General features: G+C 45.4%; 1 protein-coding gene across 1 annotated transcript in view; it reads right to left on the minus strand.

The window, feature by feature from the left end:
- Nucleotides 1-490: 490 nt before the first annotated feature.
- Nucleotides 491-27647, minus strand: part of LOC147668417 (uncharacterized) — a 38561-nt gene continuing 11404 nt past the window's right edge. The window contains 1 exon segment of the mRNA XM_086948559.1: nt 491-2318. Within this exon segment, the coding sequence (XP_086804685.1) occupies nt 1035-2318 (1284 nt within the window). The 3' untranslated portion in view covers nt 491-1034.

A 27647-nucleotide genomic window follows, 5' to 3' on the forward strand; every position in this document is an offset into this window, starting at 1 on the left:
AAGAGTTTGGCAAGGCACAAAATGAATAGGGAGAGTCAAGTTGGAGAGGAGCCACAGGTCACACTTTGTTATGAGGTCCGAGGCACAAGCTGATCCATTAACCAAACACAGTCTGTAAAAGATGCAGCAAACGTTACTTAAAAACAAGGTATATACTTTTTCATATCTAAAAATAGGTTATTTCTTGAACACCTGTGCTTCGCTTTAGTTCATTACATATACTGCAGTGGCATTTGTTAATAGTAATACATAAATTTTACCAATGAAGTTTCCCATCTCCAGAGCTGTGACAACATATCCACTCTGGGTGTGTTGGGTTTGTAGGTTTTATCAAAAATCCGACAAGTTAGCTGAAAGTACCGTTGTTAGTCCCAGTATTGTTCAGTGTTGCTTTTAGTGGTAGTGTGATCAGGTAGGACAGAATGTTTTTCTTTATATTTCTTCTTCACCAAATAAAAATAAAGAATGTTTATTTTCTTTTAGTCCACATGGTGGCTTGTCTCCCACTGTGTATTCTGGTGCATCATGTTGCCCTGCTATGTGTACGTAGTGAACAATCACTGGAAACAAACACTTCTATAATTCTGCAAATACTGTTATCTGTTTTTCTTCTTTACTGCTAGTCCGGTCTTCTATCATCTGCTATTTCAATGTCCCACATAATTAGAATGTTATTTTTTTCCATAATTCATTCCTCTCACAATAACCGCACTGTTCTGCTCTTGTCTATGTCCTCACAGGGGTTAATATAATTTTTGATGTTCTTAAGATCTCTCCGGAGTCTCTGCATCTCTAGGATTATCTCCATGTGCGTTAAATGAAGGAGTGTATTGACTGAGGGCTGTGTGGGATCGAAAATTGACAAACGCCCTTCATACTTTCAGTGCCCTTATATGTTTTCCCCATGTGTGTTCTCTGATGACTTTGTAGCTCTGATAATTGACTAAAGCTCTTCCAACATTCACAGCAATCTCATATGGTTTTTCCCCTGTGTGTATTCGCTGATGTGTTTGGAGGTTTGATAACTGACTTAATTACTTTGCACATTTACTGCCCTTGAATGTTTTTTCCCTTGTGTGTGTTTGAGTATGCGTTTGAAGGTGAATTAACTGACTAAAGCACTTTGCACATTCACTGCACTTGAATGGTTTTTCCCCTGTGTGTATTCGCTGATGTATTTGCAGGTTTGATAAGTGACTAAAGCACTTTGGACATTCACTGCACTGGTATGGTTTTTCCCCTGTGTGTGTTCGCTGATGTCTTTGTAGGTTTTCTAATCGACTACAGCTCTTCCCACATTCACTGCACTGGTATGGTTTTTCCTCAGTGTGTGTTCGCTGATGTCTTTGTAAGTGATATAATCGACTAAAGCTCTTCACACATTCACTGCACTTGAATGGTTTTTCTCCTGTGTGAGTTCGCTGATGACTTTGTAGGTCTGATAACCTACTAAAGCTCTTCACACATTCACTGCACTTGAATGGTTTTTCCCCTGTGTGTATTCGCTGATGTATTTGGAGGCTTGATAACCCACTAAAGCTCTTCACACATTCACTGCACTTGAATGGCTTTTCCCCTGTGTGTATTCGCTGATGTTTTTGGAGGCTTCATAACCCACTAAAGCTCTTCACACATTCACTGCACTTGAATGGTTTTTCCCCTGTGTGTATTCGCTGATGAGTTTGAAGATTTGATAAGTGACTAAAGCACTTTGCACATGCACTGCACTTGAATGTTTTTTCCCCTGTGTGTATTTGCTGGTGTCTTCGTAGGTTTGATAACCTATTAAAGCTCTTCACACATTCACTGCACTTGAATGTTTTTTCCCCTGTGTGTATTCGCTGATGAGTTTGAAGATTTGATAAGTGACTAAAGCACTTTGCACATTCACTGCACTTGAATGTTTTTTCCCCTGTGTGTATTTGCTGGTGTCTTCGTAGGTTTGATAACCTATTAAAGCTCTTCACACATTCACTGCACTTGAATGGTTTTTCCCCTGTGTGTATTCGCTGATGAGTTTGAAGATTTGATAAGTGACTAAAGCACTTTGCACATTCACTGCACTTGAATGGTTTTTCCCCTGTGTGTATTCGCTGATGTCTTTGAAGATTTGATAAGTTACTAAAGCTCTTCCTACATTCACTGCATTTGAATAGTTTTTGTCCTGTGTACGTGTGCTGATGAAGCTTGAGTAGTGATGACAAACTAAAGCTTTTGTTGCATGCGTAGGATTGTTCTTTCTTGGTTAGTGTCTGCGGGTCGGGTATATATTTGTCTACATCCCATGACTGTATTTCCTGATGGGCCAACATGGCCCATCACTGTGTGCAGTATTTTGCACGTTTGATTTCTGTTTTAACAATACATTGCAAGAGCCACCAAATATTTGCCACACTATAAGGTGTCTTTGTAGGTGATTGTGCCTTTAGATTGGATTATGGCTATGCACGCAAATTGGGGCAGTCTGTTGTATTGTAGATAGAAGAAGTCCTCTTTACCCATCAGTTGTCCGGCTCTGCTCTTTTGGGCTTTTCTCTGGTTACTGTGGTCTGGCCAGAAAGAGTTTACAATTCACCTAGAGCATGGAAAGATAGCTTGTCGTCATTTTAGAAAACAGAGCACTGCGATATTCACATCATACCGCTCCCATGATCAAAGCTGGTGTTGGACACTTGTTTATAAAGGAGGCGGTTTGTTATTGTTGTTGCCTTAATTTTCCTAAGATCATTTCTTCATCTCGTCGCATGGAGGTGCACAGCTCAGCCTCTTGCAATCACTAAACTGCCCTTGATGCTTCATCCGGGATCTGTCTGTTTCTGTGCAGGTTCATCTGTCGCTGACTGCGCTGATGTTTTCCTGAATACTGTAGCTCAATATTTCTGCTAATATTGAAGATTTACAGCATTAGCTTCATTATTGATGGTCATTTCATACATTCGAGGCTTGTTTCTGTTGGATGTAAAGATATTTAACATTAATAAATTTAAACATAATGGAATGAGAATTAATTGGTTTTAAAAGACATTTTGGGGGAGATTTACCAAATTTCCACGCAATGCAGCTTGAGGCTGCACTGCGTTGCGTGACAGGGAGGGAGCAGGAGAGCACCATATTTTCAAAGATATGGCTCTATCCTTCCCTTCCCCTTGCGCCGGCACTGATTACAGCAGCCCTGCGCCATGCAAACACCTTAGCACCAGAGCGCTAGGATGTGTGTGTGAATCCAGCATAGGTTTTGTACAGGAAGGACACCCTTCCTGTACTAACTACTATGCCAGACACGAGGGAAAGCTTTTCCCACTTTGTATGCGTGTTTCACATTGCAGCAAGCATGCAAAGTCAGAAAAGGAAAGAGAAATGAAATCATTTCTCTTTCCTTGCGCCTAGTTTAAAAGGGTGCAGTTTTCTCACGCTAAACCCAATCTACTGTATTTGGTAAATTGGGTTTAGCGTGAGAAGCCTTGGGTGGTTGCATGGGAACACCCATGCACCACCCTTGGCAGGCCCCCATGGCACAGAGTAATGTGACGCAGTGCTATGCAATACTTCACATTGCTTTTACATTATTTGCTTGAAAGTAAATTAGGAAAAACTGATTTTGCACTGTTTTGTGACACTTTTGTGACACAAATATGGCGAAAAATCTTAGTATATCACCCCCTTCTTCTTTACAGCCTTTGAAACTTAGCTAGGAATTTTTCATCATACACAAATATGTAACTAAAAGTTCAGTTGATCAGGTGATATCTTATTAATGCCTGAAAAGGAGGTGATTTACCAGTGTTCACAGAGTAACTTAGCAAAGTAAGGGCGCTCACGGAGCACCCAAGTGCTTAGAGGTATAGCTTAAGCCAGACGCATATGGTCAAGATTTAATTTAAACAACAATAGATTTGAGTATAAACTAAGGTATTCTAGTCTGTACATAAGATATATTCAGAAAAGCAAAATTTTTTTCATATGAAACAGACAAGAAAAAAATTTTTCTCTCAAAAACAGGTTTTTCTTTATTCACTCCAAATGTTAAAGGACACAGCCTGTGTCCTTTAACATTTGGAGTGAATAAAGAAAAACCTGTTTTTGAGAAAAAAAAAAAATTCTTGTCTGTTTCATATGGAAAAAAATTTTGCTTTTCTGAATATATCTTGTGTACAGACTAGAATACCTTAGTTTATACATGTCTTTGTTGTGGTGCACCTTTGCTTAAAATTACGTTATGTTACTGATTAATTTACTCCATTGATATTTCGACAACCTGATTACTGGTATTGAACTGTTGGTATTCGCAAGATGAAAATGTTCATAATTGCTTCCTGAAATGGTTTAGCCCTGTACAAGGGAGTTATTTGTCTTAATGAGAAGAATTGCCTTTATGTAAAGAAGGGCCTGAATGAGCTGGTTATTATTTTAAGATGCAATGGATTAATGAATGAAATGCTTTACTGAAAAGGCTTTAATGAAAATGCATAATGAAATGCTTCCAGGAAATGCTTTAAGAAATGCTGATGAATTAATTGCCATGATTTTAAGCCTATATAAAAGCTATTGTTTTTTTATCCAAAGTACTGGTGTGGTCTCCATTATTGCGCCCACTTATTGACTCAGTGGATGAGTGTGTTGAGTAGCTACTTTACACGTAAGCCCCTGGCTGCCTTCCTGCTCGAGCCAAGCTACCCCCCGGAGAACTGGTGGTCCCAGTTCTTACAGTGTATGTCAAAGGAAACTGACAAATTAAGCACTGGGAACGTGGATGGGAAAGTAGGCGAAACATTTGGTGTGCAAACATAAAATTTTGATGTCTAGGACCTCAAGAACCAGAATGCACCTGGGGTTCACAGTTACCTAATATCTGGGACAGTACTCCCTTTCGGGACCATATAATAGTAGTACAAAAATGTTTCAACAACAATGTGTGTTTGTGCTCCGTCAAGGGGGGCCGCAAAGTGAAAGAGGCTGAATTTACTATCCTCTTCATTGCCCATATCTAAAACGCTAGGATCTTACAAAGTGCTTATGTTGTGGAATGAAACATATCTTAATTATTCTTTTAGCGTTGTTTCCACGTACTGCATCTTCCTAATCAATTACATTTTTGGATTGTATTACTTATTCTACTGGCCATTGAAAATCTAGTTTCTTCTTTCTTTTATGTCTTTTTCTTACTATTTACAAGCTTGGTGAGCTGCTTTTCGTATCTTTTTATCTAGTCCAGCTTCGTTTCTTTTTATTTATTGAGTGGCTTCTTTCTGCAATAAACCATAGCTGTCGAACATGGCTGGCGTAGTTCTCTTTCTGCGAAGAGCTATTCCTAACGTTTCTATTTTGTCGTGGTCAAAAAGATCCCGTTAGTAAACTTGAAACTTGTAAACTTGAAGGTTTATAGAGCGCAAATTGTTGCCCGAAGGCGTCCAAGCGCTAGTTAGTGGCCACGGATTTTCCCGGTCTTTGTTTATGCCATAGTTCTCTATACGTTACAGTGGCTACTCCATATTTCACATACATGTCCTTATTAGGGGTGCCTTTCGGTGGTGCCAGATGACTGACCTCTAATAAACGGTCTGGCCAAAAAAAATCAAACAATCGTGAGAAGACAGGCATGACGTAATAAAGGTCAACATGAATATCTCAAATAAATGTAAGCAAAAGCCCACATTGCATGTCCTTCGCTATCTGCAAAGAAAGGGAGTATTCCTAATCTCCGTTTGTTTGCACGCAGGGATTGTTTCACCTAAGGGGAATACTAGTATTCGGTCAAACTTATTCAACCAGACAATCAATCAAATAACAAAGTAAGAATCAATTCTTTACGACCTTATCCGGACCGTTGTGGACAGTTTCCTTGTCCCCTTCCAGTGCCCGTTTGTCCTCTGACTACAAAAATACGGCATTCCTGCATGGTCCCAGTCAGGACCACAGGCCACTCGAGAGAGGTCCGTTCGGAACCAGTGAAGGTCAGTTGATCGGCCGCCAGACGAGGGTCTCTTTCAGGCTCTTTCGACTCCGTCATTCGGACCTCTCTCACTGGACCCACGTTTCGCTGATGGGCCCGACGTTGGTGCGCCAATTGTGAAAAAGAAGGGAGACTCCCAAGACTTTCGATGCCGCTTGGTGCAAACCACCTCTAATTCACATAAGAATAGCGATCAAATAACGAGGCAGGTGCTGGAAACAGAAAGGCGAGGAACACGCTTATTACTCCAGAAGAGAACACCACATCAGACACCGGGGCTATTGTCAGGAGGTGCTCTAACTGCATCTCTGTGGCCTGGCCTTTTATACTATTTTCTGTTGTTTATTACATGGTCAAACATTCCTGGCATCAGTTTATTGCATATTCAAACGTCCTTGGAACCCCCGCCTTAAGGTAGTTCCCACACAAACCTAGCAGCAATCGACCCCCACCCAGATGTAACAGATGATCGCTATCTCGCAACTGGACATTCCGACAGGATCTAAAAGCACGTGGGATCGGTCAGATCTAAGGGTCTGGGTTATTGATTAAGTCAGGTTCCTTTGTTGGTGAAGCAAGCCCTGCCATGTGTAGGCAATAAGCAATGTCCACAGGGGTCGGTTAGTGCCTGGGACCGGACTGAGTGGCCAGGTGCAGGGAAGGAGGTTATAAAAGGGGGCTTGCCTGTGCATGGAGGATGAAAGGACAAGTGGGTTTGGCGCGGGAAGTGACACCGGGGCATTATCATGCTGACAAAGTTTTACGACCCTAGTACGTGTGTTCAGGCTTATTCAGAGTGCGGGGGATGATGGCAGGGTCAGGGTGACACACAGGTGACCACCAGCAGTGTACGAAATGTCCGCGATATCTAAAATGATTGCCGTTTACGCGCTCGCAGAGGCCTACCTTACGCAAGATGGCGCCAGCAATGTTCACATTATTATTTCATTTTTAACAGGTCGGACAAGAGAACAGCAACTTTCTAAAAGTGCGGTTCTCGAACACAGGATTTAAAAAACACATTTCTTAAAAGATCGGTTATCAAATTCGGAGTTCAGGGATACTAGACTTTTATGTCCTACCTCGCTCCTATGGGGAGATAGGCTGGTAGCCACGGTAGCCAGCCTCCACCATGATAACCTATGGAGCAAGATAGCCTTTCGATAATGAACAACGAAGATGGCGGTAATTCACTACCAGAGCATGCCACTTGCACATACACATGCTCTACCTTCCACATACACTGCACTCTGCCCAGGGGGGTACCTTGGGCCTTCCATAGGAGTGACTAATGTGTACCGAAAGGGAAGGGTTAGGCCCGGCCAGTGGGGACACCGACCGGGTTGACACAGCAGTTCGCGGACTGCACACAGACACTGCAGTGGCAGGCCTGAGACTCCATTTTAGGGCTACGCGCGTGGGTGGAACAACCAGTGCTGCAGGCCCACTCGTAGCATTCGTCATAACCAGCCCTGGCACACCTGGTAAACTTTACTATGGACTTCTAGGTGATACAAATATGCCAATCGTGTTTATACAATAACAATTTACACAGGGAGCACTTACACTCTGGCCCTGATCAGCAGCGGTAGAATGTCCAAAGCATCTAAACCAGCAGAACGAAATCCAGCACAACATCAAAAATACCGGAGGTAGAGGCAAAAAGACAGGGAAAACCACGCCAGAGGTGCCAGGTTTAACAGGGGTCTTTTCAGCTCAACTGTTACTTGGCTATGCAGTTATGAAAAGAAAGTTCCGGAGTAGTTATCAACGACACAAGCCCAGGGCCATAACACAGGCCCCCACATCCCCCACAGTACAGGGGCCCCCTCAGCAGTATACTCACTCCGGAGAGCTCCGGATGAAATCTGGAGCAGGGGCCCCTCTGTGAACCTTGTCCCTTCAACTTTCGTTACGCCACTGCACAAGCCTTCTCTACAAAATGCTTCGGAGGTCGGAGGATAAGGTACGCAGGAAAACTGTGATAACATCTTGCTTGTTAACAGAGAACGCTTTTGGTTTTGTCAGCTTGAGAAACAATGGTGATCAGTTGACACTATACGTAAGAACCTTGGCATATTAATACGCAAAATCATGCAAACAGGGTTACCATGCACTGTCAAAAAAAGAAGACCCTTGCTGTTGATATATAGCCCAATTGTTTTCAATGATACGGTTCCATAATTTTAGGAAGAAGAAGCATTTATGGGCGAAAAGTTTAATCGAATCCCATGGTGTCATGTAAACAGTCGCGGCCAGCAAAGCGGGTTGAGTTCACGCCAGGGGGAGGAGGGGGAGGGGGGGTATAATCTACCAGTATCTTATCTATATAAATAATCACGTGCCGCCGCCTCAGCACCTGCTTGCTCTGGAGTCCTGGCGCCCTTTTAGGCAACCTCCCGCTTCCTGTTCCCCTAATCCAATCACAACAATTTCTGATTGGTTAGGTGCAGCGGAGAGCGCCCCGGCAAGGCCATTTTCTCTATGTAGGCTGCATGCAGTCTACATAGACAAAACGGAGGAGTGTGCATGACTACTTTGTTTGACCCTGGGGCCGACCAAACAGTCAGTACTCACAACAGTAGGTAAGCCACTCCCCCCGCCCTCAAGCATGACTGCCCGCCCGCCCCCAACCAGGCACAGTGGCACTTCTGCTTTCTCGCAATGCAAGAAGGCAGAAACATAAATGGTAGTTTTTACAGTTTATGTTTCTACCTTCTCGCACTGCCAGATAGCTGTGGGGCGATGCCCCATGCCCCAATGGGAGAGCCGCCACTGCGTTCTCTGTCTGTCATAACTCAAGATGTTAATCCGTGGTAATATCTATCCGCTTTGGACAAGGTCCTCCATTTTGCTATCAAAATGTAACTCATCCTGTGCAGACACAAACCCTCAAGTCCATACTGCATGAAACTGGGTGGGTTTCACCCAAAAGAGGGCCCTCCACAAATTGCCACAAGCAATGCAATAACACAGGGCAAGCACTAGGAAAATGTGATGCAAACAATGCAGTAACACAGGGCAGGCACGAGGAGAATCTGATGCACACAATGCAAAAACACCAGCCAGGCACTAGGAGAATCGGACGCAAACAATGCAATAACACAGGCCAGGCACGAGGAGAATCTGATGCAAAGAATGCAATAACACAGGCCAGGCACAAGGAGAATCTGACGCAAAAAATGCAATAACACAGTCCAGGCACGAGGAGAATCTGATGCAAACAATGCAATAACAAAGGCCAGGCACAAGGAGAATGGGACGTAAACAATGCAATAACACAGGCCAGGCACAAGGAGAATCTGCCGCAAACAATGCACTAATACAGGCCAAAATAATTAAACAACAAGGGGTGGTGATGGACACAGTCTCTGAATTAAGCAGAATACTCTCACCCAGTCAAGAGATCAGGGCTAGATCCAACACCGTTTTTTAGCTCACTGCACCATCCCAGCTCAGAACCTGGCTATATGCAAATTAGTCTGTTCCTGTCCCAGTGCATTATGGGAAAAGGGCAAACCAAACTACCAAGCCAATTCTTTCACTGGGAAGGAAACAAGCTTCCGGGGACCGGTTTCTGGCATTACAGCCGTCTTCGGCCCTGCTTGCTTGAATCCTGATGGTGCAATGAGCAAGGGACTCACATCTGAGTATACCCTTTCACGCTTATGGTGGACAAAATAATTAAACAACAAGGGGTGGTGATGGACAGAGTCTCTGAATTAAGCAGAATACTCTCACCCAGTCAAGAGATCAGGGCTAGATCCAACACAGTTTTTTAGCTCACTGCACCATCCCAGCTCAGAACCTGGCTATATGCAAATTAGTCTGTTCTTGTCCCAGTGCATGATGGGAACAGGGCAAACCAAACTACCAAGCCAATTCCACGCTTGTGGCAGGGTATACTCAGACATGAGTCCCTTTCTCACTGCACCATCAGGATTCAAGCAAGCCGGGCCGAAGACGGCTGAAATGCCAGAAACCGGTCCCCGGTAGCTTGTCTCCTTTCTGGTGAAGAATTGGCTTGGTAGTTTAGTCTGCCCTGTTCCCATGATGCACTGGGCCAGGGACAGACTGATTTGCATATAGCCAGGTTCTGAGCTGGGATGGTGCAGTGAGATAAATAATGGTGATGGATCAAGCCCTGATCTTTGGACTGGGTAAGAGTGGTCTGCTTAATTCAGAAACTCTGTTCATCACCACCCCCTGTTCTAATACAGGCCAAGCACTAGGAGAATCTGACTCAAACAATGCAATAACAAAGGCCAGGCACAAGGAGAATCTGACGTAAACAATGCAATAACACAGGCCAGGCACGAGGAGAATCTGACGCAAACAATGCACTAACATAGGCCAAGCACTAGGAGAATCTGACTCAAACAATGCAATAACACAGGCCAGGCACTAGGGAATCTGATGCAAACAATGCAATAACACAAGCCAGGCACTAGAAGAATCTGATGCAAACAATGCAATAACACAGGCCATGCACTACGAGAATTTGATGCAAACAATGCAATAACACAGGCCAGGCACAAGGAGAATCTGACGCAAACAATGCAATAACACAGGCCAGGCACGAGGAGAATCTGATGCAAACAATGCAATAACACAGGCCAGGAACTAGGAGAATCTGACGTAAACAATACAATAACACAGGCCAGGCACGAGGAGAATCTGATGCAAATAATGCAATAACACAGGCCAGGCACAAGGAGAATCGGACGCAAACAATGCAATACCACAGGCCAGGCACGAGGAGAATCTGATGCAAACAATGCAATAACACAGGCCAGCTACTAGGAGAATCAGAGGCAAACAATGCAATAACACAGGCCAGGCACTAGGAGAATATGATGCAAACAATGCAATAACACAGGCCAGGCAGTAGGAGAATCTGATGCAAACAATGCAATAACATTGGCCAGGCATTAGGATTGATGCAAACAGTGCAATATCACAGGCCAGGCAAGAGGAAAATCTGAGACAAACAATGGATTAACAGAGGCCAGGCACTAGGAGAATCTGAAGCAAACAATGCAATAACACAGGCCAGGCAATAGAAGAATCTTATGCAAACAACGCAATAACACAGACCAGGCGTTGGTAGAATCTGCAGCAAACAATGCAATAACACAGGGCTGGCACTAGGAGAATCTGATGCAAACAATGCAATAACACAGGCCAGGCACTAGGAGAATCTGACGCTCAAAATGCAATAACACAGGCCAGGCACTAGGAGAATCTGTTGGACACAATGCAATAACACGGGCGAGGCACTAGGAGAATCTTATGCAAACAATGCAATACACCAGCCAGGTACTAGGAGAATCTGATGGAAACAATGCAATAACTCAGGCCATGCACCAGGGTTTATGCAAATAATGCAATAACACAGGCCAAATACTAGGATTGATGCAAACAATGCAATAACACAGGCCAGGTACTGGGATTGAAGCAAACAATGCAATAACACATCCCAGGCACTAGAGGAATCTTATGCAAACAATGCAATAACACAGGCCGGGCACTAGGAGAATCTAATGCAAACAATGCAATAACACAGGCCAGGCACCAGGAGAATCTGATGCAAACAATGCAATAACACAGGCCAGGCACTAGGATTGATGCACACAATGCAATAACACAGTACAGCCAATAGAGGAATCGTGTGCAAACAATGCAATAACACAGGCCAGGCACTATGTTATGTTATGTTATGTTATAAAAGCTCTTTTATAGCGCTCGGCTACTCCGTGGAGTGTCCCGGCGCTTTGGCAAAGAGAAACATAGAAGAAAAATACATAACACAGTGCCCTCCACATGGCGGCGGAGAAATTATTGGGCAAAAAGCCACGCCTTCAGGTCCTTTCGGAAAGCAAGCAGGTTGGAAGTAGTTCTCAAAGCAAAAGGAAGCTTGTTCCAACAGCACGGGGCCAGATACCGGAAAGAACGAGCTTCAGTGCGAGCGCGTTTTATAATGGGAACAGCAGCTTTGGCCTGCATTGCGGACCTCAAGAACCTCCTGGGAGCGTAGAAAGCCATCCACTTCCGGAGATATTTAGGGCCGGTCGCGTGGAGAGCTTTAAAAGCCAGAGTCAAGATCTTAAAAGTGACTCTTTTATCAATCGGGAGCCAATGAAGTCTCTCAAGCAACTCCGACGCGCGAGCCCTTCGCGGCAGTCCAAAGATGGCTCTGGCGGCCGAGTTTTGCACAACCTGTAAACGAGCCAGGAGATATTTCGGGAGGCCTAGATAGAGGGTGTTTGCGTAATCAAGACGCGAACCTATCAAGGCCTGAACTATGATTTTTTTATGTTGGAGGGATATTAGAGGAAGGAACTTCCACAGCATTTTTAAAATGCCGAAGCATTTTCCGGTCAGCCCTACAACCTGGGGTCTGAAAGAGAGATCCACATCACATAAAACACCCAGATTTTTAGCTTTTTGCGAGGTGTCCTCAGGCGGTGACATGTCACGCGGCCACCAGGACTTCCACTCGGGGTCCGGGGGGCTTCCGAAGAAGAGCAACTCCGACTTATCCGAGTTGCATTTCAAACTATGCCTCTGAAACCATTCAAACACGGCTGCCACACATTCCCTGATCTGACCAATGTCGAAATCTTCACCCTTGTTACACGTAAAAAGTAGCTGGGTGTCATCAGCATAAGATATGATCTGGGCACCAAAAGACTCCGCTACCTCCGCTAGAGGGGCCATATAGATATTAAAAAGGGTGGGGCTCAAGATGGATCCTTGAGGAACCCCCACCTCCAGCGGAGGCATTTCAGCGGAAAACGGGGGTGCCCAGACCACTTGTCGGCGGTTGGAGAGAAATGACTTAAACCATTTCCACACTGTCACCCGGAAACCGATCTCCCAGAGTCTTGAAAGGAGACCGACGTGGGGGACGGTGTCGAACGCCGCCGACAAGTCCAACATGACCAAGATGGCTTTCCCTCCTCCATCCAAAGTTTCTCGAATGGCATCGGTGATCACTAAAAGAGCAGTCTCCGTGCTATAATTAGCACGGAAACCCGCTTGAGAATCGTGCAACAAGTTGTTATTCTCAATAAAGCTGGAAATCGAGAGGTGCACGTGTTTCTCAACCACCTTAGCCAGGGAGGGAAGGAGGGAGATTGGTCTGTAATTCGCGTGAACAAGGGGATCAGATGTTGTTTTTTTTAACAGTGGCAGAATCAGGGCGAGCTTCCATGCCAAGGGCACCTCTCCAGCTGACAGGGAGGCATTGAGCAGCGGATTGAGCAAGATGTTAATTGCCGACGCCACTCTCCGCAGTCAGGTAGCGGGACATGGATCAAGCGGCGAGCCTGATTTGAGTCGAGCTAGAAGGTCGAGAGAGGAGGCATAAGAGATGGACGGAAAGTCCAAGAGCAGAGGACCTTTCTCCTTCAAAAGTGAAGGCATAGAGTTTAGATGACATGCCTCTGTGCTAAGGGCCGCTTTAGGGAAGGAGTCTTGTATGAGCTTGAGTTTATTAATAAAAAATTCATTAAGTTGGATGATCCAAGCTTCCGTGTGAGAGTGATTAGGAGAGCTCGAAGCAGGAGAAGTAAACTCCTGTACAATTCTAAAAATTTCTTTGCTCCTACTATCAGCTGCGTCAATTCTGTGTTCTAAGTAAGATTTTTTTGCATCCAAAATTTGCTTATGATAGAGCCGAATTAACTCCCTGTATTTAATGTTGTCTTCTGGATCATAAAGACGCCTCCAGACTCTTTCCGCCCTCTTGCAGTCCTGCCGCATCCTGCCAAGAGGAGGAGTGAACCAAGGGGCTGAGATGCATCTGCCCACCGAGTTACCTGACTTACCAGGGACTAGCTCCTCAAACCTAGTTTCAAGCCATTTCTGAAGCAGTTCTATATCTTGCTCCAAATCCCCTGTTAGGAGACAGGGATATTGACAGAGAGCGGCAGAAAGCATTTCTGCTGTGACTTGATGAAAAGGCTGCGACACTCTTCTGGTCTCTTTTACTCCTCTAACACTGGGCATGGCCTTGATGGAGATACAAAATTCTATTAAAAAGTGGTCTGACCAGAGAACAGGGAGCGGAGGAGAAGTCTCGATAGTCTTAGAGGAAAAGGTCTGATCGATCGTATGGCCTTTAATATGAGTCGGGCTGAAAATGAAAGGGGATAGCCCTAAAGGACAGACTGTATCCAGGAGCTTAATGATGTCGGGGTCGACAGTGTTGTCCATATGGATATTGAGATCTCCCAGCAGGATACAATGCTCCAATCTTAGACAAGGTGTAGAAAGTGCCGCCCGTAGGTCTTCAAAAAAGGAACCTAGAGGGCCAGGCGCTCTGTAGATAATAATCCCTGTGCAAGTCTGGCGGGGAGATATTTTGAGAGTGAAACCTAAGGCTTCACTGCCCTTGATGTTATCCAAAGGGAATGTCGAACAAGACAAACTCTTGTCGACAACTATTGCCACCCCACCACCACGGCCAACCTCTCTGTCCTTCCTGTAGATAGTGTAATTTGGAGGGACAGCAGTGGCAATGTCGTAGCCGGAGCACTCAACAAGCCAAGCCTCTGTGAGGAACAGACACAGGGTTTTGGAGTCAGATATCAGATTCCAGATATCAGTGGAATGCTTACTAAGAGATCTGGTGTTAAGCAGATGGCAGAGAACATGAGGCGAGGTGGATACAGGCAGTACCTCTTCCCGCCTCGGCATATTCCAGCCGCACCCAGCACAACCATTCCTTAGCGAGCGACCACCCGGGAAGACATGATGACATGATGTAAATGATCCCCGCAGCGCTAATAGCTCAGTGGGAGAGTAATAGAGCATCAGAACCTCTGAGCATCTAGTCCACCAAACTACAGACTGCAGGTCAGCCAAATTGTAACACGCCTACCTCGCCGACTTCGGAGACGCGGACGAGCGCAGACGGGAGGGACTCTGGCGCGACTCAGGCGCAGGGAGGGCGCTTCCGCTGCGCGTCACCACTGAGCGTTGAGAGGAATCCTTTAAGTAGGCAGCTTCTAGTGTCCTCGTTTAAACGCATCTTAATTACAGCTCAAACTCCACATCCTAAACCAATTTCATAATACAAAAAAGTGATGCAGCGAAATATGGCAACACTCGAGCCCTATTAATGTATCTGAACCAATGAGGATCTATACGTTGGTATAAATCTATAAAAATAGTTTGAGATGCCCAAGCAAATTCAAAATGTATCCAATCATACCATAAACTATATAACTATATAAAGTTCTGTGTGTGTAAATACTCTGCAGTGCCGGCACAAACAGCATTGTGTAGTCAGGCGGGGGCTGCTTGTTCTGTCCCTGCCTCCCGTCATAAATTAGGAACGCCACTGCTTTGTTGCGCATGCGTATGATGCAAGGCATCGCACGCATGCAACACAAAGAGTGCAAATTAAGCCACCAATCACGATGCTAACAAGCATTGAAAATGCAATAGGACTCGGATTTACCAGAGCCCTATTGCATTTTAAATGGAAGAGCGGGCACGAATGGAGGCACGAACGGGAGGGGATGGGGGGGTGGTTGTGACACAAGAAGTTACAGACTGCTGGAGGGAACGAGGAGAGCCAGGGAAACCAAATCTTTTTTTAAGTAAAGGGGCTGATAGCCTCTGAAGGCCAAAAATGACGTCAGGGCAGTCAGGACGCAGGACACAAATGCCGAAAACCAATCAAAATGCAGACGTTTTGATTGTAGCCAATCAAAGTTATGCTCGGAAAGTGGGCGGAGCTTGCCTCGCTATACTAGATACAGCATCTCTCGTCGAGACAGCGCATGCGCTGCCCAGGCGAAACTTAAAGATGGTAAAAGGAACTACAGTAAACAAATTTACTTTGTGTATGTCCCTTGTAGTGCGGCAAAAGACAGTGCAGACATTTCCTAGCGTGATAAAAAGCAGTGCAGTGTGCACATATTTCTTCTTTAAGTTGTAAATACCTCTTAGGGCAGTAAAAAGCAGTGCAGTGTGCACATATTTCTTCTTTAAGTTGTAAATACCTCTCAGGGCAGTAAAAAGCAGTGAAGTGAACATATTTCTCATGCTATAATGAAAAGAAGTACAGTGCCTACAGATTTCTCGTAGTACAGTAAAAGAAAATGCAGTGTGTTCATAATGATCTACCAGTGTGGCTGAAAAGCAGTGAGGTATGCACAGAATTCTTATTAGGCAGAAAAAATCTGAATAATGTTAAAAGATTTCTCAAATATTATACAGCAGTTCAGAATGCACAATCTATTGAGCACATATTTCTCATACTAAAAAAAAAACTTAGGGGCCCATTAGTATGGCGGGCGGACTTTGTCCGCCCGCCATACTAGTGGGAAATGGGACCGCCCGCAATACTAGCGGCGGTCCCGCAAATCCCATTAGGATGCGCCCGCCACAGTGGCGGGCGCATCCCGCATTTTTAACATTGCGGCGGAGGGTGCAGAGAGCACCGCCCGCCGCAATGCTAAAAATGCATGTTGTGCTTTTCAATGCACAACGTGACATCCACCGCGCGGTGCGTGCTATGTTGTGCATGGAATTGCATGGTACCCCCCAAGTGCACCCCCCACCTCCCGGAGACCTTGGGGGCCCACAACGGGCCCCCCTAACAGACTCCGCATGCCTTTCCGTAGCAGCATTGCCGCCACAGAAGGCAATCCTAAAAGCACATTGTAATATGGCTGGCGGTGTCATATTGCAGCCTTTTCTGCCCCAGTCGCTAGTCGACCGGGGCGGAAATGCGGCGGACGGTCTTTCTATCCGCTGCGGACCCCCCAGCATAATAATATGGCGGAGTCTTTTCTACACGGATGGCGGGTCGATTGCTCCCGCCGGGCCGGCGGTGACCACCACTGGCCCGGCGGGGGCAATCCGCCCGCCATCCTTATGGGGCCCAAAGTGTGTACAGTTTTCTCAGAGTAGTTAAAACACCACTGAAGTGTGCACTGATTTCAACTAGTGTAGTCGAGAGCAGTGGAGCTGCTCCAGGAGAAGTAAACAGCTGTGCAGTGTGCACACATCATGCAATGCTTTATGATAGTGTAATAAAAGTAATGAAGTGTGTACACAGAGCGCAGTACACAGCAGTGCAGTGTGCAAAGATTTGTCAGTACAGCAAAAAGCAGTGCAACGCATATATTGCCGTCATGCCGAGAAAAACACCGTGGTGGGAACGGATTACTCATAGTGTAGTAAGACACAGTGTTTTCAAAATGTAGTACAACGCAATGCAGTGCTCATAATTCCCATGGTGCAGTTAAAAGTAGTGCAGCTTGCACTTATGTCTCAGTGTAGTAAGATGCTGTGCAGTGTGCACAGATCATTCATATTGCAGCATGATGCAGAACAACATGCACAAATTTCTTACGGTGTAGTTAGCACCAGGGCAGTCTGCACAGATTCCTCACAGTGCAGCAAGATACAGCGCAGTGCACAGATCCCCTCTTTAACACAAATGATGCCCCAAAACACCCCCAGAGTAGAAAGAAAGCCCCCCAGACCTCCCTGATAGAGGAGCCCAGCTCAGCCCCAGAGGCCCCCGGATAGAAGAGCCCAGCTCAGCCCCAGGGGGCCCCCGGATAGAAGAGCCCAGCCCCCACCCAGGGGCCCCCGATAGAAGAGCCCAGCTCAGCCCCAGGGGGCCCCCGGATAGAAGAGCCCAGCCCCCACCCAGGGGCCCCCGATAGAAGAGCCCAGCTCAGCCCCAGGGGGCCCCCGGAAAGAAGAGCCCAGCCCCCACCCAGGGGCCCCCGGATAGAAGAGCCCAGCTCAGCCTGGCTCCTGCAGAGATTCCCTCCAGGATTATTCAGTCTATTTCTACAAACACAGCAGAAGGTGCTGACAATCTCCTACCTGAGCAGAGACCTGTGCAGACATGTGCAGGCCCTCTCCTCCTCCTGGGGGGCTGATAGGGGGGGGGATCTGTGGTCTGAGGGGGGCAGGGGCAGATCCGGGGTCTGAAGATGAAGGTAACTGCCCACCAGACAGGGCTCCTTCCTCCTCTGCAGCAGGCTGGACACACCAGGAGAGGCTGGAAGTGATGTCACCACTGCTGGTGCTATCTCTGCCGCCGGTGACCCGGAAAAGGAAACCTTTCTCCCTTTCATACAGTGTGCAAGTCCAGTGGGTTTCATCAGCAGGCGAGGAGCGCCCTCTGGTGGCCGCTGAGGGAACCGCCGCCTCCAGGCTCCAGCAGTGAATACATTTCACACCAACAAGCATTTATACCTGTAAAGACTTGGGATTTCAGATGTCACAGATGTGAATGTTTTTAAGGGTCAGACAGTTCAAGTACAGGGCCTCACACTTTGCTGCTGTAGAAAAGTATTTATAGCTTCACTTCAGATGAGCATCTTCGAAACACTGACGTAAAGGACTTAAGAGTATTTACAGAAAGGTGACAACTGGAAGTGACAGTCTGAATTTCAATGAATATATCTGTATTTCAATGAATATATCAGTGTTTTGGTTAGTTTTGCATTTAAACTGGACAGCGTATTAATTTTTAGAAATTATTTGTTTGCAGTTTTTTCAAATCCACAGGGTGGTACGTAGGAAAGTAAACAGAGGAAAATACCATGGAGTTTTAAACACCAGATAAGTGACAATGCAGCATAGGTCATGTGTCAAAGCAACAATTATACAACATAGCTGCCAAGGTTTCATATTGCTATGTGTGACATTTTCATAATTTCTGTGTGATTATGAGTGACATTTCAATGACAATGAGCGACACTTTTTTCGCGAGAAGAAATCAAGCAATGAAGACGAGGGAAACATATTTAATTAAATTAAATATGAGCAACAAAAACATCTTTAAACTGCTGCAAAGCACCTGAAACGCATTAAGCCTCAGGCTGAGGCGTAGAGAAGTCTCAGGCATAGCCAACAGCCAGTGCGCTGTAGTGTTTATAATTTTATAAATGAGTCTACCTCAACATTTACACAGTTGTTTCGAAGTATTTCAAGGAATGGCTTGTTCAACTCGAGGCAGCTCAGCACGAATTAGTAAATATACAAAATAAACGACCTGTTCTATTTTCCATCCACATTATTATTATTATTATTATATCTGATTTTGTAGAGCGCACAGCTACCTGTGGGTTTCCCGGCGCTAGGAGAACAGAAGTAATAGAAGGCAGACGGAAATGTAGGGAACAAATTATCGGGTAAACAGCCAGGTTTTCACTCCTTTGCGGAACTTAAGATAACATGTTTCAGACCGCAAAGGGATGGGAAGCGAGTTCCAAAGCGTGGGTGCCAGGTAAGAAAAGGAGCGCCCTCCAACTCTAGCACGCTTGAAACGGAGGACAGAGAATCTGCAGTGAGTGGAGGATCTAAGGGTGCGCGAGGGACAATATTGTTGAACTAAAGTGGATAAATAGTGAGGGGATTTTCCAGCTTTGATACGGTGCATAAAGCATAGTGCTTTGAATTTGGACCTGGATTCTATGCGCAGCCAATGCAGGCTACGCAGGGAAGAAGAGGCAGAGGAAGTTCTAGGCAAATTACAGAGAAGACGGGCAGCCATGTTCTAACCACTTGGAGCTTCCGGGTGACCTCTTTGCAGGCACCCAGAAGAAGTACATTACCGTAGTCCAGGCGAGATGTCACTAAGGCCTGGACCACTGACTTCTGGGTGTCTGGAGGAAGCATCCATGTGACTTTCCTCAACCACCTGATGATGGTGGTACAGGTGGCTTAGACTTTGACCACATGATGTTTCATAGATAACTGATTATCAAAGAGGACCCCGAGATTGCGTGCTGTAGTTGCTGGGGTCGGCAATGATCCCATTTGCTGAGGCCAATGTTGCGGGCCCCAGAGAGCAGAGTCCGGCCCAAACAGAAGAAGCTCTGTTTTATCGCCATTTAGCTTTAGTTTGTTCGTCAGCATCCAGTTGGCGATGTCAGTGAGTCCAGAACGAAGAGAAGAGGAGGGGGAGTGCTGATTAGAAGAAAGGGAGAAAATAAATTGAGTGTCATCAGCATAAGAAAAAATAAAAAGTCCAGCCTGTTCAGCAAGAAAAGCAAGAGGTCTAACATAAAGGTTGAAGAATAACGGACTAAGAATAGAACCTTGGGGAACACCATATGGAGAATTGTGAACAGTGGACACAGAAGAGGGGGAAAAAACCTGAAAAGTACGATTAGAAAGAAAATTAGAGATCCAGGCAAGGGCGGAGCCGCAGATACCAACGGACTTCAAGGCAGAGAGAAGGATGTTGTGGGAGACGGTGTCAAAAGCGGCACTCAAATCCAAAAGGATGAGTGCCACTGTCTCCCATCTATCTACCTGGCGCCTGACTGTCTCCGAGACTCCCAAAAGGGTGGACTCCGTAGAGAAGCCCGCCCGGAAACCTGACTGGGAAGGGTGGAGAACGTTCGCTGATTCAATATGGCTGGTGAGGTGACGGTTAACATGCTTCTCCAACACCTTCGAGAGGCAGGGAAGCAGAGAAATAGGCCGAAAGTTGGCAGGATTGCAAACATCCGCATTGGCTTTCTTCAGAAGTGGAACCACCATTGCATGTTTCCAGATGTTAGGAACAATTGCCTCCATGAGAGAGGCATTCAAGAGAGCTAGGATACAGTCCAGCGGGGCGGTGGCTAAAGTACAGAGAATCTGGGGGGGCATGGGATACAATGGAGAGCCAGATTTGATCTCTGCCAGCAGTTTCTGGAAAACCGGCATAGAAATACATTCCCACTTGTCTAATAAAGGAAAAGAGGATCGTTCAGGGTCGTCCTCTGTAGATTGACGGTCGTATTGCTGAATAGATGACTTGGGTGAAGCGGATCGTGAAGCTATAAAACCCGCATAGATGCTGTCAATTTTCGTTGTAAAGAAGTCTGCCAAGGAATTACATTGATTGCTATCCAGACAAGGAGCTTTGGGGGCACATGACATACCGGATGGTTCCTGAACTGCCTTAAAAAGGGCTTTAGGTCGGTTCTGAGCTTTCAGTATCGTGTTGTTAACATGATTGGCCCTGGCAGTATTACATAAGATGTGATATTCATGTAATGCTAGTTTATAGTTTTCTTTGTCTGCCGAAAAATAGTTGGATCTCCAAATACGCTCCAATCTTTTGCAGCGGGATTTTTCCATTTTAAGTTCTTCATTAAACCAAGGGGCAGGTGGGTGCAGGAACTTTTGCTTGCATTTACGTTTCGGAAGGCAAGAATCAATCGCAGAGGTAAGCCAGGTGCTAATTTTACCCACATCATCCGTGGAAATATTAGCAAGAGGAGGTAAGGTTTTTTCTAAGGAATTATTAAGTTGCTCCAAATAATGCTCCAATAATAGGTGTATTTTTACTGCACTTTAGTTTAGCTAGCATTCATGTACCACACGTATACATCCGGGTACGAGCTGCCTCACAAACATGGGCACAACCTTCGAGAGACACCTACCAGCCTCTTGAGAGCGCTGCATTTAATTTCCTATCATCACCCAAGTAAAGCACAATTTTGCTGTTGGCTCACCAGGATAAATTCAAGTGAAAACTAAGGGGGGAGGCAGACTGGCGCAGTAACACGCACCCGAGGCATTTTGGTCGAGGCAGCCTCAGGCTCTTGGAAGCACACACTTAGAGGCTCATTATGATGGCGGGAGGATCGCCACCTCCGGGACGGCGGTGGCGATCCTTCCGCATTCAAATGTTGATTTACCCACCGCCAAATTAGGATGGCGGTGGGTACCACGGTGGACGGAAAGTCCGTCCGCCGCATTTCTGCCGGTGGCAATTATCACAATTGTCTGGCAGACGGAGCAGGGGCACTAATATGGTGGCAGTGCCTACCAGGCACCGTCCACCATATTAGGTTGTAGGAAATTAAAGGCCTTCCCATGGCGGCATCGGGGATTGGGTCTAGGGGGAACTAACCACTCCATCAACTGCAGTCAGTCCGAATGTTCTAAGTGACTCCGCCACCACCCAGGGAAGTGGTGAGACCGGCTGAGAGTTGGTCAATCGCAATGCAGCGAGCCTCCGAGTTTCATTACCGCACCAGCAGCAGAGAGCACGTTTCACGGGTGGCAGCCCACGACAAGTGAAAGTAAGTTGCGTTACTGCGCAGTGATTCAAACCAGTCTGTACATTGTAGCAAGCAGGCAGCTCAGAGCGTAGCTCCCAAGCAGTCTTCTGAATAGTGCGGGCTGCCTGCCTGGCCCACTAACACTAGTATTATTATAAGACCAGCCCCCACTCGGTCCATGACGCTTGACTGGCACAGGCGCTTTATGCGTGACTTCACATTTCAGTGCGGTGATGCGGACCACCACACTGAAATGCGTTAGTCTAGCGCCTGCTGCGTGGTACTTGGCAGGACTGAAAGGAACAGCTTATTTCTAATTTTCTGTCTATGTGGCTTATTCCTTATATTTGATATGGTTTTATATCCTTGCACAAACTAAAATTTAGGCACTAATTAGGTTTTGAGTTTCTGGTTTAAGACCACAACTGTCTCCTAAATTATCAAGATACCGGTCTCTTCCAGGCTTTGTTGTTTTGTTTACAGTAACCACCTGCCTCTCTCAACAAAGATTCACTGACAAAAAATAAAGTAATTTATCTTTGAAACAATTAATTCCTAAGATAGAGATATCAAATATGAACCAGAAATTTCTCAAACAGTTTGCATTGTATCATAAAAATGAGTGGGTGTTACTGGTCTGAGGAACAGGGGAGGGGCATTTCATTACTCTAAAATATTCTACTCCTTCCCATAGGCCCCTATATCATAGTACGCTCGTCATCAATACACCGCTGATTAGTGAGTGCGTCAACTCTTTGTAGCATTGTCATGCAAGCAACCTTGAGAGCCTCGACAGTGACATTAGTTCGGACGCGCATACATCAGAGCCCTCAAGCCTCACTCATCACTAGTGACACTAACACATTTGGAGGTCGTGCTGAGGTCTCACACAAACCTGGCCCATTCTTCCAAACTATGGGGATTAACTAGAACTTAACACATGACTATTCGACACAGAGCAGACCCTCTGTCCCACATTTTGTTGGCAAAACTTTTCTCATATTTCACCATGAGTACTGCACACAGTTCCGTTGAATGTTACATTGAATGTCTATTTTAGTGATACTTGGTTGTCAATCTTATCACTTTGCATGTGTTCTGATCATGTCTATAAATTCAGTAATGTCTCTTCCTTTGGTATTGTCAAATTTTAATGTTAAGTGACACCACTCCCTGTGTCTATTTTTATGCCTAATTTCATTATTGATTTTTCATATACAATGAGCATATAACAGATATGAAAGTTTAATCGATTCAGCAGAGTCCAAGATACTGTGTACACTAGAACTTGTGAGAAGACATGGAAAAACAATAAATGAAATAACCCCTCTAGATAGAGGTGATGTGGCTCAGAAGATCCCGCAGATGATCAGGGATGGAGGATGAGGGGGAACACAAGGGAATGTACATGGGAACAGGAAAATAAAATGTCAGGGTGCAGGGCCCCATGGTCGCCCCCCAAAAAGACAACTCCCACTACGAAGGACATAGACAGCTAACTCTTCCAATGGTGGGTTAAATACTGGAATATTTACATTTTGTGAAGCAAGGTCAGACGGGCCATGAATTGCGGTGCCACCCCTAGGTTGATGATTAAGGTATCCAAACAGGAGCCCCAGTAGCACAAAGTATTATACAGTCCGCAGGAAATGCAAAATGTCACAGGCCGTGCACTGCACCTTCAGCACCTCCAGCACTTGGGATCGTCTGTCGTATGTGCTTTATAGACCCACTCAGGCGTCCAGTTCCAGTGGTGTAGGAACTTGAAATAACTGAATATCAACCTGACCTCCTGGAGGAAACTTCCATGGTCTTTCCAAAGGTTGTGCCCGTCCTGCTCAGAGAGTGAGAGGCACAGCCTCTGCTCCAACAAACAGCATCAATTGTGGGCAGTGGTGCTCGAAAAAAGGCTGTCCACAGCTGTAACATACAATCCCACCATGGTGTCCTTATATCCTTTCCACATCAGGATATAATGCAACTTTGGGTCAGTCTCAAGATCATAGGGGGGAGCACCCAGCATGTGTCGCAGGCTATGCAGGAGCTGTCGGTACTGTCAGTGATGCGATTGTGGCAGTCCACAATCACACATGAGAGTAGCAAAGGGGGCCAACTCACCGTCCCCTACTATATCGTCCACAGAGCGTATCCCTCGGGTCCTCCACTGTGTAATCAGAGTTCAGATCATACTTTGTTCCAAGCAGCTCCTTGAGAAGAGCAGGTGTCAGCAATGCGTTATACGTCTGAGCCAGGTGAAGCGGGAGGTCAGTCAACCACCACTGTTATGCCTCACAGTAGCAGCCAAATCGTTCATGAAATTACCTCTCAAGGACCTTCCTGCCCTCTCACAGCACCTGTGCATAGGAGATGGACCCAACGTTTTCCTCCAAGTTAGGGGAGAGGAGTTGGCCTAACGGCTAGGGCGGTCGACCTCAAACCTAGGGAAATGGGTTCGAGTCTCGGCAATGACGCTGAACATCCTGTGATTCTGGGTAAATCACTTAATCTCCCCGTGCCTAACAAAAATGAATGTGTCTCAATGTAACGCAACTGGTGCTATGTAATTCGCTCTGATACCCTATTCGGGCCAAGTTTGCAGTCTGAGGCCCACTGCCCGAGACATACATTTCAAGCATTCTCAGTTCCTCAAAAAAAATTCACATAAGAGCTGACAGAATGTGAGTGAATGAATCAATCAAGATTTATTTAGGAATTAATTAATATTTCATGAAATTGATACAGCAATAGCACAGAAGTACAAGTAAACAACTGAAATGCATTTTAACATCAACTAATCAATTCATAAACACTGGTAGGAAACAGGAAACTGGTGTATCAAAAGGATAAGATACATCCAACTTCTAAAACAAATTACACGTTTGATTAAACATTCGAAGATACACAAACTGACTAAAAAGATTCTATGGTTAATCACGCTAGTTAAATCAAACCTGCGGAAATATGTTACCAGCAGCATCCTCCAACTTATGGGTAATAGGAATTCTTAAGATAATGAAGTCACTTTTTGACCTAAAACTCTATAGTTTGTTTGTGTCATACTGTTGGCCAATTACTACAGAACGTCCAAATCATCTAAGGTTAGGAGGAATGCTAGATTCTCACACTAGTGTTCTTAAAAAAATTATTTTCATTTAAAGGGCTTTAATACAGTGAAAATGTATCTCAATACATAACTGTTGCCAAATTGCCACTTTGTTATCATATTATCCATCCCCTCGGACTCAGCAACAAGGTGTTTCAGAAATGTATGACCTTTTTATTCTGTACACTGCAGTGAAAGCTAGGGACAGCTGTCTTGTTCATCAACCAAACTACCTTTTAAATTGGTTTGAGCATCCCGAGTGCCCTCCACCTAGCTTGAGAAGCCAGTTCTCGGTGAACACCCACCATTTCCTACAGGACAGGTAGCCAAGTCGGTAGGGAGCCATCTTTCTTCACTTGAATATCATTGGTTCACAAAGCCTTCCATACCAAAAGTGCCATGGTGGATGGAACTCTGGTGCTGTAGATGTGCTATGCTCTTTCTAGCATTTAACGGTAACTAAAGGTTTCATTTCCAAATTCTGACAGTGACCATGTCCTAGTCTACCGGACATAGAACTAGTGTGCTAGGCTGTATCTCAAACCAGCTTTATAGGTATATCGGCTAGCACCTGTTTTAAAGTGAACCAGAGGCAGAAGAAGGTTTACACAATCAAAAGAACCAAATACAATCAATTTCATATCAATTAGATATGGTGTACTGGCTTTATAAGTACTGATGTGAATATGTGCACAAAATGAGGACATTTTAACACAATTCCATACACAGATTTGAGCCGAATAAACTGTGTGACGACAGTGATCTTTGTGCCAATCATCTACTCTCGAGCTCATTAGGCAAAAAAGACAATGATCAGTACAGACTACTTACTTATCCCTATCTTGGCTCAGTCCAGGAGGGCTTTCAGTTCCATTATAGTCAATTATACATTTAAAGTTAAGCTTTCATAGGACTATGGAATGATTATTCCCCAGAGGAAACCACAGAATTCTCTTTTACAAGTTACATACGACAACAGCTCTAGCAGGTGCTGCTCAGTAACACCAGCGGAGGGCTCCATAGATTGCTTTTGCTCGAACTTTAGCACTGTATGTTCTTACAGGGGCTTTAAGGAACAGCCTTCCTTCCATACTAAGAAAAAGCTTAAAACACTCGGTTAGTCCTGGACATAGGAAGATCGACATTCTGGATATGATTGTGGCATAAAGATTTCGACAAAAAGCCAACACTTAAAAAAGCTTAGCTTTATAACTGTTCACCCTTTGAAGGTGCTCACAACTCTTTGTACTCGACTCCCTTATTCCACGTCCATCACAGATACGGTGGTCTAGATATAACACAATCTAACACCCAGTATATAAAGTTGCACTAAATAAGACCCTTAAAAAAAGTCTTTTTGGAATATGACAAATCTATGTCTACATCCCTCTTGTAGCAGAATACTTACAAGTACTGAACATTTTGTGGAATTTTTATGAATTATTAACAAGGGGAGTGCCAAACCACAGACATATTTTTAACTTTCCTTATAAATGATACATTGGTTGGACAAACATTACTGAATTAAAAGAAGTGAAGCCCAGGTCTTTGTATCACAAGTAGCACTTCTCTTTCCATCAACACAAGAGAACTAGTCCCTTCTCAAAGAAACCTTGTCAGTCATGTGAACGCCAAAAGCAGAGCCATTATGAGAGCAGTCACACTGTTGAGACAGGACCCCTTTCTAATGGCACCTCTGCCAGACTCCCTGCTGAGAGCAGTCACGCTGTCGAGACAGGACCCCCTTCTAATGCCACCTGTGCCAGATGGGAAACATCACTTACAAGCATTACAACGCACTACCATTACATCGCAACCATTACAAAGCAAACCATTACACGCATTGCGCTGGGGGGCGCTCTAGGATAGGGAATATATTTAATTTACTATCCAACACCTTCCCTACTATCCACGGGGACTGGAGTTGGAATAGTAAATTAAATAATTCACTATCCAGCGCCTAAAAGCACTATGCGTTGTAATGGTATGCGATGTAAAAACCACGTTGTAACAGCAGGCGTTGTAATAGCCTGCGTTGTAACGTCATACATCCGTGCCAGATACCTGCTGACAGTAGTCACACAATTGAGACAGGACCCCCTTCTAATGCCACCTGTGCCAGACACCTGCTGACAGCAGTCACACAATTGAGACAGGACCCCCTTCTAATGCCACCTGTGCCAGACACCTGCTGACAGCAGTCACACAATTGAGACAGGACCCCCTTCTAATGCCACCTGTGCCAGACACCTGCTGACAGCAGTCACACAATTGAGACAGGACCCCCTTCTAATGCCACCTGTGCCAGACACCTGCTGACATCAGTCACACTAATGAGATAGGACCCCATTCTAATGCCACCTCTGCCAGACTACCTGCTGAGGGCAGTCACACTGTCGAGACAAGACCCCCTTCTAATGCCACCTCTGCCAGACCACCTGCTGACAGCAGTCACACTGTCGAGACAGGACCTCCTTCTAATGCCACCTCTGCCATACTCCCTGCTGACAGCAGTCACACTGTCAAGAGAGGACCCCCTTCTAATGCC

The sequence above is a fragment of the Lissotriton vulgaris genome, unplaced genomic scaffold (genome assembly GCF_964263255.1).
Source record: "Lissotriton vulgaris unplaced genomic scaffold, aLisVul1.2 SCAFFOLD_1492, whole genome shotgun sequence".
NCBI lineage: Eukaryota > Metazoa > Chordata > Amphibia > Caudata > Salamandridae > Lissotriton > Lissotriton vulgaris.